A 10,562-nucleotide genomic window follows, 5' to 3' on the forward strand; every position below is an offset into this window, starting at 1 on the left:
GATACACCAGAACTTTGCCATCACATCCAAAAAGGTTATATTTACTTTCGTCGGCAAAAATTACATCCATTCAAAACTCAATGGGCTTATTTACGTGTTCCGTCGCAAAGTCTAATCTTATTTTCCTATTTTTCTTCGAAATGTGTGGTTTATTTGTGGCTGATCGCGCATGAAAGTCATGTTTTCTTAGCACATTTCCTATTGTTTGGGAAGTAACAGATATGCCTAAGTGCTGCTCAATGAATTTTGCCAAAACCGTTACATTACTTTTCGGATCTTTTTTCACTTCCCGCACGATTCGCCGTTCATCTATTTCCGTAAGCTTGCGAGATGGACCAGCGCTTTCCTTGTTTATCACAGTGCTTTCTGCCTTGAATTTTTTTATGATATAAAGAGCAGTAGTTCTTGGTTTCTGAACAATTTCTGCTATGCTTTTTTCGGTCTTTCCTTATTTTTAATGATGTTTTATTAAATTTCTTACATCTAAAGAAGTTTCTTTGCTTTTACGTCCCATCTTCGTGATCACTTTTACAAAAAATGAGTAAAAAATGCCTGTAAATAATAAACAAGAATTCTGACGGTATTTTTACCAACAACAACAACAAATAATACCAAATAAATATTCACTAAAAAACAGAACGGTTGTCGAACTCTTTTTTTGCTTTGGAATTTATGCGGTCTTATCCAACAAGATGACTGAGTGTTAAAATGTGAAATATTGGTTAATTTTATAACGGTATATTCTGAAATACTTAAAATTGAAATTTGAAAAGGTCGAGCCAAGGAGTACCAGGAGGTTTGGTGGCTCCTAAAACACTCAGGCTAAAAAGCCCATTGTATTTAAAGCTCTGGAAAGGGGGTAGATAGTCAAGGAGGGAAGAAGAAAAGTATCAGAGAAGGTTAGGTTTGGCAGCCGCATCGCACATAGAGACAACGATGACACTTAGACCACGAAATGGGTCCGTTGTGAGCCGTGGGCCATGAGCTACATTTCCCTCTCCATACTAAACCATCCTGAGCTTTTGATAAAGCGTAAAGTATAAGAGAAAGAGATAGGAAATAATAGAGACAGAGACAGAGGTAGTTAGTCCTGTGAGAATTTTCCAGATTCTTTGGCAAATCTGTAAATATCCGCCAGTTTTAGAGAACGAATATTACTCATTCTCACGACATCGGAACCCAAAAGTCGTAGCCTTGCACTAGCAAAGGCAGGACAATCACAGAAAAAGTGCTCAGTGCTATCCCGCCTCCTCCAAGCACGACAGGCACATTGGGTCCTCCAATGATTGATTCCAATGGTGGTCATATGCTGACCCCATGGGATGTGTTCTGCAATGATGCCGATCATCAACCGAACGTCTTTCCTTCTAAGTTTTAGTAGAAAGTTTGACAGTTTTCTGTTCGGACTGGTCACTTTGCAGTTCTGCAGCGTTCTAGACCGAAATGAAATACTTACTACACAACGTTATCTTCTGGAAAACGCCGGACAGCTACAGAGAAAATGCTCTGCAGTGTCGTCATCCTCAAAACAGGATAGGCATATCGGGCTGTCGACAACCCCCTTGGCAGCCATATACTGACTACAGCCGTTGTGCCCTGTGATTACACCCACCAGTACTCTCAGGCCCTTCCTGCTGAGAAACTTAAATATTTTTAAAGAATACTAACATTTTGAAATCAATTTTAAAAAATTACTCTAATGTCGAATAGTTTTTTTGTCCGCTGTACGTGTTTTACTCCTAACACTCATGTTCTTATTTCTCCACACTGCGCTTTGATCTCCTCCACCAAGTCCCTATTCGATGTTACTGTCGATCCCAAGTACTGAAACCTCATGACTTGCTCTATGCTTCGCTCGTACACGACCAGTTTACACCTCAACAGTTATTTCCGGTTATACGGTTATGGCTTTTGTCTTGGTGTCGGAGATTTGAATTTTAAACTTAGCTTCGGATTGCTCGAAAATATACAATAGTCGTTGCGCATTATCTTCCGTAACTGCTAAAATCACAGTATCATTTGCATAACAGACAATCTTGATTTCTTTTGCGTCCATTTTATATCCATTCACTGGCGCTGATTTTACAGTGGAGATGATCTCATCCATCTTCTTCTTAATTGGCGCCAATTGGGCACACCAAGTGAAGCCAAGTCCTTCTCCACCTTATCTTTCCAACAGAGAGGAGGCCTTCCTCTTACTCTTCCTCTGCTACCACCAACTGGTACCGCATCGAATACTTTCAAAGTCGGACCGTTTGTATCCATTCGAATGACATATGACCCAGCCAACGAAGCCGCTGGATCTTTATTCGCCGCGCTCATACAACCACCATCGTTTCATCGCTTGCGATATTCGCCGTCGCCAACGTGCAAAGGTCCAAAACTCTTCCGCAGAATCTTTCCCTTAAACAGCCCAAGATACGCCTCATCGGATGTTATCATCGTCTAAGCTTCTGCGCCATACGTTAGGACGGGCATGATGAGAGCCTTGTAGAGGGTTAGTTTTATTCATCGAGAGAGGACTTTACTACTTAATTGCCTACTTAGTCCAAAGTAACACTTGAAGTCTCTTACAACATCGAAATCATAAGTGTCAACAGTGACATCGGTGCCCATACGCGACTGCGCCGACTGTTTGTTTGATGACAGGAGGTACTTCGTTTTGCTCTCGTTCACCACCATCCGCTTTGCTTCTTTATCAACATCATCGGCATACCCCAGAAATTGCACGCCCTTATATAAAAAATTGTTCCTGAGCGATTAAGTTTTAGGGCTCGCACGATCTTTTTCAGCATCAGAAATCACACGACAGCGAGTCACCCTGTCTGAAACCTCGTTTGGTATCAAACGGCTTGGAAAGGTCCTTTCCAATTCTGACGGTGCTACCGGTATTGAGCAAAGTCATTTTGCATAGCCGTATTAGTGTTGCAGGCACACCAATTTCTCTTTTTTTGTAAGGCTTTCAAAAACGCTAAAAACTGGCGAACGAAAAAAAACAAGGAAATTACGGCGGCTTGTAATCAATTAAAAGCACTCCCTTCTACGGTCATCAAAGCCATGCTTAGCAAATGGGTTACTACAACCCACAAGCGAGCTTGGCAGACTGAGAGAGAGTGCAGATGGACTAAACTGATGTTACCTGTCATGTCCGATCGAATGTCGCAAACCCTTCTGTCATTAAGCAGAGGGGAATGCAGACGGCTGGTTGGACTGATGACGGGCCACTTTCTGTGGGCGAAGCACATGGAAAGGGTGGGCATCTCAGACAGTGTACTCTGCCCAGCTTGTGAAGAGGAGGATGAGACGGCGGACCACTTCCTGTGTGTCTCCCCGCCTTCGCTCGAATCATGTGTTAAGAAGTGACCACCTTGGCTCCTTGGCACCACAAGATCTACTCAGATTTCTTCGGAGATTGGGTAGATTTAAGGAAAATTAAAAGGGAATCCAAGTGTAGTACAATTGACTTAATTAATGTCGTGCTGCACCTGCTACTTGTCCCGACAAAAAAAAATCAATTAAAACCATTTAATTTTTTCTTCGGAAGATTTGTTGATTTTAAATGCATCACTTTAAATACTCGAAAATGTAAGCAAATACTGCACAACTGCAAAAATATTTTGAAATTCATAAATTTGTGCTTTTTAGAGAAAATTCCAATCGTTTTTCTTTAACTTCAAGCATCCACTTTGTTTCTAGTTTGACCGCACTCGCAACACTTTGGGCCGCCTCGTAGCTCTCTAAGCCACCGCAACCCAACACCTATCAGCTGAACTGAGAGATATTTCATTACTCGGAGTATCTGCTGTTATTGCAAAAATCGCGAAAAAATTATGTTTAATATTATAATAAACCAAACTCACACAGCTTCAAATCTGTGAATTTGCTTATTCAGTTCGCGCGAGTTCAAATTGTAATCAGTGCAGGTCCAGGCAATAAAAAAATGTTTCCATATTAACTTCACCAGAAATCGCTACGTATCTATGAGTGCATGAATTATTATGCCCTCTTATAATTAAATTCAAATTACAGATAATGGCCACTGAGTATTTATTCGTATCGTGCGATTAGCAAACAAAACATCAGCGCTATCTTCTTCAACCTTAACTAATAATTAGGAGCTAAACATAGAGCATTTCGTTTAGTTTAGATGAATATCGTGAGAAACTCCACAGTACAATGAAACTTTTGTATTCTGTAGTAAAAAATTCACATAGGAATGTAGGTATGTAAGCACACCCATTCTCGTACTTATTTAGTATCGAGCGACGTAGTGTAATTACTGAAAACCAATTCATCCTCGATTATCTCCGTTTGTACGATGGCAGTTGTGGTGAAGATTAATGTTACAGTTGTGTGAACTTCTGTGGTTTTGAAATATTTTTTGGAAAGCGGACGTTCTGTGATGTTCTCACTAAAAAGGCATAAAATTAAAATTCTGAATATTAGCGTCCATCATCGCAGCGGCAGGGTTTGAAAAATACAACTTACGGACAACAAATGATTTCCTCGTAAACCGTATAGCCACAGTGGCCCACGTCTTTGGCATACAAGCCCTTTCGCGTCATGGTTGCTTCTAAATTGGGACACTGCTTCTCCACCAGACATTTGCCATCATAGCTGCTAGTAACGCAGGCGTCACCCTCTGCAAGGGAAGTGACAAAACATTTGGTTACTTTTTGAGTGCTCAGAAGTTGTTTATAAATATCTGTTAAATTATTGTAGTTTTCGATTTTTTTAGCTTGAATTTCTTTAAAAATTAAATCTTTCTAAATTTCAAATTAAATAAATTTAATTTTCTGATATCTTTTTATTAATTTTGAGATTTTTCAAATTTATATTTTATTATTATTTGTATTAATTTACATTAAATTTAAATTTATTTAATAAAATTTTATTTAGTACAATTTTTTATATATTTTATTTTTTTTTTTGTTTGGAAATTTTAAATTTTTTGAAATTTTTTGTTGTTTATATGTATATATAAAATTCTAGAATTTTTTAACTTTAATATCTTTAAAATTAGTATTTTCTTGGTTTCAAATTAAATAACTATAATTTTTTTATTTTATTTATTAATTGAGCGATTTTTCATATTTTATATTTCACTTTGTTTCATATTGTTTTAGTAATTTAAAGAGATTTTGTTTAGCAAAATTTTAGTAAACTTTTTCTAGTAAAATTTTTTTCGTACAATTTTTTTTTAGAAAAATTTTTTTTAGTAAAATTTTTTTTTGTAAAATTTCTTTTAATAAAAATTCTTTTAGTAAAATGTTTTTTTAAATTACTAAAGCAATATGAAATAAAATTAAATATAAAATATGGAAAATCGCTCAATTATAAATAACATTCAACAAAATTATAGTTATTTAATTTGAAATTGAGAAAATATTAATTTTTAAAGATATGAAAGTTAAAAAATTCTAGAATTTTATATATACATGTAAGGAACAAAAACTTTCAAAAAATTTAAAATTTCCAAACAAAAAAAAATTAAAATATATAAAAAATTGTACTGAATGAAATTTTATTAAATAAATATTTCTAAAGTTTTATTAGTTTTATTTTTTTTTTTAATTTCTAATCCTTTTAAGTTTCAAATTTAAAAAAAATTAAAATTTATATTTATAAGCGATAGAAAGAATTAAAATATTGAGGGATTGAAATAAATAAAAATAATTTTTTTTTTCTTTTAATTTTCTGATTTCGTTTTGTAAATTTTGCGATTTTTTTTTAATTTTTATTTTATTATTATTTTTATTAAATTTAATGTCTTCCAAAAAATTTATTTAGTTAAATTTTATTTTGTTTTTATTAAATTTTTGTATACTTTTTTGAAATTTTAAGCTTTTTAAAAGCTTTTCATTGTTTATATATAAAAAATTCTAGAGTTTCTTAATTTTCGGGTGTTTTTCTTTATTTTCCTTAAAAATTAATTTTTTCCAATTTCAAATTAAATTAACTATAATTTCTTAATTTTTTTAATAATTGAGCCATTTTTCAAACTTCATGTTTTTTAGTAAAAAATGTTTAAGGAAATTCTTTTAATTAGTAAAATTTCTTTTTGGAAAATTTTTTTTAGTATATTTTTTTTAGTAAAATTTTTTAAATAAAATTTTTTTTATTTCTATTTGTTTAAAATTTTCAATTTTTTGAAGATTTTTACTGTTTATAATTATAAAATTCTACAATTTTTTGTAACTTTATTTTCCTTAAAAATTAATTTTTTTCTTAACTTCAAATTAAATTTACTAATTTCCTAACTTTTTATTTAATTGCGAGATTTCTCAAATTTTATGTTTTTAGTAAAAAATTTTAAAGAAAATTTTTTTAGTAAAATTTCTTTTTAAATTAATACGTTTTTTTTACTAATTGAGCGGTTTTTAAAACTTTCAAGTTCTTAGTAAAAATTTTTTTAGTAAAATTTTTTAAGTAATATTTTTTTTTAACTTTTATTTTTAATTTTTATTTTTTTCAATATTTTAAGGTGTTTATAAATATAAAATTCTAGAAGTTTTTAATTTTCGAATTTGTTTAACTTCACTTTCTTTAAAAATTAAAGTTTTTTTCAGTATCAAATTAAATAAATATATATTTTTTTAATTTTCTGATCGTTTTTATCAATTCAATGATTTTTGAAATTTAATATTTGTTGTAACATTTTATTTAAAACATTTTTTTTAATTTTTTTTTTGTATTAAATTTTGAATTTTTTAAAAGTTTTTATTTTTTATAAAAATTTTATAATATATTTATTTTTTAAAAATCTTTGAAAATTTTTATTTTTGGATTTTTTTAACATTAATTTCTTTAAAAAAGAGGTTGTCTCAGTTTCAAATTAAATAACTATAATTTTTTAACTTGTATAGCTTTTTTAATAATTTTATTCAAATTTAATATTTTTAGTAAAATTTTATTTAGACAATTTTTTTATTTTTTCAAATTTTCAATTTAAGGAAGATTTTTTCAAATATTAAATGTTTTGAAACTTAAAATTCTAGAATTTTTTATTTTCGGATTTTTTTTAAACTTTATTTTCTTAAACATTTTTGTTTTCTCAATTTCAAATACACAAATATATTTTTTAAATTTTTAAATTTTTTTTTAATAGTTTTCTGATTTTTCAAATTTAATATTTTGAGTAAAATTTATATTTTTTTATATTTATTATTTGAAATTTTAATTGTTTTAAAGATTTTTGTAATTTAAGCAATTAATATAAAATTTTTTATTTTATTTCCTTCAAAAGTATTTTTATTTTTTCGTAGTGATAAATTATGTGCCTATAATATTTTTATATTTAATATATTTTTTTATTAATGAAACGATTTTTCAAATTTCATGTTTTTAGTAAAACCTTAATAAGTAAATTTTTTTTTTTAATTTTAATTTTTTTAAGGTTTTTGTTGTTTTTAAATATAAAATTCTCAAATTCAAAATTCTGAACTTTTTGTTTTAGTAAAATTTTTTATTATGTTTATTAATTTTTGTTTCAAATTTTCAATAGAAAAAAAGTTATAAATGTTTATAGATATACAAAATTTTACTCTATTAACTTTCAAACTTTATTTAACTTTATTTTCTTTAGAAATTAGTTTTTTTCTCAGTTTCAAATACACAAATATATTTTTTTTAACTTTCTAATTTTTTTTATTAATTTTTAGAATTTTCGATTTTAATATTTTGAGTAAAATTTATTTAGTAATTATATTTTTTATTCTTATTTTTTCACATTTAAAATTTTTTTAAGATTTTTGTTATTACATGAATATAAATATAAAATTCTAAAATTTTTTAGTTTTTGTTTTAGTAAAAATTTGTTTAATATAATTTTTTTTTTTTCAAATTTTCAATAGAAAAATATAATTGTATAGAGATATAAATTTTAGCTTTATTAATTTTCGAATTTTATTTAACTTTATTTTTTTTATTATTTTAATTTCTAACTATAAAAATATTAAAATTTCAAGATTTTTAGATCTTTTAATTTTCTGACTTGGTTTTTATTTTTAACTTCTTTAGTTATAGTATAGTGCGGGTAACATTTCTCTGATCTGGATTCCAGGACATAGGAACATAGAGCGAAATGAAACTGGTGATGAGCTCACCAGGAAGGGGACTGAATTGGCCTCAGAGACCTCTTACCCGGTCATCGGCATCCCCTTGACAATTGTTAAAAGGGAACTGCACAAATTATTTCTCAGGAAAGCGGAGAAAAGATGGAGCTCCGTTTCTTCAGACGCAACTCGAAAACCCTTTGGCCCCAGTACAATACACAAAGGGCTCAGAAAGTATTTTGGACTCCTCGCCATTCAATTTCCAAACTCGTAACTGTGTTTACCGGTCACTGGACGATCGGCATACACGCGGAAAAGCTAGGGTTACTATTCAAGCCCCATTGCAGAAGCTGTGCGGACCTTTCAGAGAAGGAGACTGCAGAGCATTTTCTCTGTAAATGTCCGGGTTTGGCAGGTAAAGGACTAAGGTCACTGGGAGCTCCTTACTTCGACAGCTTGGGGCAGTGTGCCAACCTAAATCCAATCAATCTTCTCCATTGCATCAACAGCTCTGGATCACTGTAGATATCTGCCTGTTGGAGCTCTCATAATGGTATCAAAACGGCGCTTTAGTGCTACTTGAGGAGGGAGAGACTGGGACTTCAACCATTTCACCTACCGAGTTAAAATTTTTTAATTTAGTTTTGCTTATTTCAGATTTTTTAAAGGTTCTTATTATTTACGGAATTTATTTATTAATATTAAATATTTAAATGTTTTAATTCTTTGATTTTCGATATTTTTTATTTAACTTCTACGGTTAAATCTTTTACTTAAGTTTAGTTTTTATACATTTTAATTTACATATAAATTTTTGGTTTTCGCGAAAATTGCTTAAAAATTTAAATTTGCTGATATTTGAAATTTTACAAACGATTTCTAATTTAAAAATTATTTTTATTTACATATTAATTTTTCCGGAAATTTATTATTTACATTAAATACTCAAATTTTTAATTCTTTTCTTTTTGTAATTTTTTAAATTTTTTCGGAAATTTATTATTAATATTAAATACTCAAACTTTTTTTTCTTTTGCTTTTATAACTTCTTTATGCATAATGTTTTTAGTTAAATCGGTTTTAATTTATATCTTTAAATTTTAATTTTTTTTAATATTTGGTTCTGTCTAAAATTGCTTAGAAACTTCAAATTCTTTATTTTATGAAGTTTTAGAAATGATCTTTTTAGTTTAAATATTTTTTTTTTTTATTATGTCGGAAATTGTCGATAGATATTAAATTTGTTTATATTAGAAATATTTTTTAAATTGTTATACTTTTTTATTTCAACTTTTATAGAAGAATATTAATTATTTGAATTTTTGTACTTTTTCAATTTGCTTAAATTTAGTTTTTTAAGGTAAATATCTTTTTATATTGGTTTTGTTTAATTTTGAATTTATTTAAATATTTTTATTTTTCTTGGAAATTATTTGTAAATATTAAATAATTTGACTTTTGAAATTTTTGAAATAATGTTTTAGTTTCACCTTTTTTATTTTAATTTTTTGTTTTTTTTCGGAAATTGTTTATAAATATAAAGGTTTTGCACTTTTTTATTCTCGCTTTTTTTTCCTTCAATTTTTTTATTTAAATCTTTTTTAAACCATTTTTAAATGTTTGTAATTTTTCAAGTTTTTCAAATTTTATTGCAATTTTTACTTCTAAACTTATTTTTTTCGAATATTGTTTATAAATATTTAGGCAGTTTGAAAATGTGAAAGTTTTGTAGTTTTTGATTCACTTTTAATATTCATATTTTTCCAATTTGAATTCCGTTTCAGAAACTGCTTATAAATATGAAGCTTTAAATTACTTTCAATGTTCATTTTTCTTACATTATTTTAGTTTTTAATTGTTTTTATTTAATACTCTTCAACTCACTCCTTACCGTATAAAACAATTTCCGGCAGTTTATGGGCCATGGCTAGGCACAAAACGGCCAGTACGACGAAGTCCACAGCCATGCAATTCACACAGTTAACCATTTTACTTATTTTTTAGTAACTTAAAGAAAATAATACCGTTGTTTGAAAAATGTTTGCTTTAAAATATTCACTCGAAAGCCTAACTCGTTGATTAACTGAAGTCGTTGAGTGCAGCAAGACAAATGAGCTGATTAACCGCGCGTAAAAAGTAGTTATCTGATATTTTTGCGAGACCAATGTAAAGATTTTGCCATTTTTTGCTTTTCGCTCTTGCACTCTCTTTTCACGCCTCAAACGTTTTCTTTGTTTACTTGAAGCATTCATTCAAAGTCAGCTTCTCGCGCCGGTAAGCGTCTTCGATTGACGTCAGCTGAGTGATAGGGTTGCCGTTATGCTAATTTTGTACAAAAAGAATGGAAAGAAGTTCTTTATTTTTATAATGAGAATGAACATTAATTTGAATCGTTGCTGTATAGTATAAAATTCTGCAGGAGAAACAATACAAGGTGTGGCTACTAAATCATGCGAATGATGCTGTACAAAAATTTATTTGATTTGGTACTATTTATGTTTGTATATA

General features: G+C 29.3%; 1 protein-coding gene across 1 annotated transcript; it reads right to left on the bottom strand.

Annotated features, from left to right (window-relative positions):
• Positions 1 to 4,030: 4,030 nt before the first annotated feature.
• LOC129237902 (uncharacterized) lies at positions 4,031 to 10,186 on the bottom strand. Its single transcript, XM_054872878.1, has 3 exons — positions 9,946 to 10,186; positions 4,489 to 4,642; positions 4,031 to 4,411 (listed from the first exon to the last, which is right to left on the bottom strand). Exons 1-3 carry the CDS (start codon positions 10,040 to 10,042, stop codon positions 4,249 to 4,251), a joined length of 414 nt encoding a protein of 137 aa, XP_054728853.1. The 5' UTR covers positions 10,043 to 10,186; the 3' UTR covers positions 4,031 to 4,248.
• Positions 10,187 to 10,562: the final 376 nt, after the last annotated feature.

Source organism: Anastrepha obliqua, chromosome 2, assembly GCF_027943255.1.
Source record: "Anastrepha obliqua isolate idAnaObli1 chromosome 2, idAnaObli1_1.0, whole genome shotgun sequence".
NCBI lineage: Eukaryota > Metazoa > Arthropoda > Insecta > Diptera > Tephritidae > Anastrepha > Anastrepha obliqua.

Excerpts from the sequence above, each read along its gene's own strand:
- LOC129237902 (XM_054872878.1), bottom strand. The coding sequence starts at position 10,042 with ATGGTTAACTGTGTGAATTGCATGGCTGTGGACTTCGTCGTACTGGCC. Across the intron at positions 4,643-9,945 it reads GCCGGAAATTGTTTTATACG|AGGGTGACGCCTGCGTTACT; the intron begins GTAAGGAGTGAG and ends CTTCCCTTGCAG. Across the intron at positions 4,412-4,488 it reads GAGGAAATCATTTGTTGTCC|TGAGAACATCACAGAACGTC; the intron begins GTAAGTTGTATT and ends ATGCCTTTTTAG.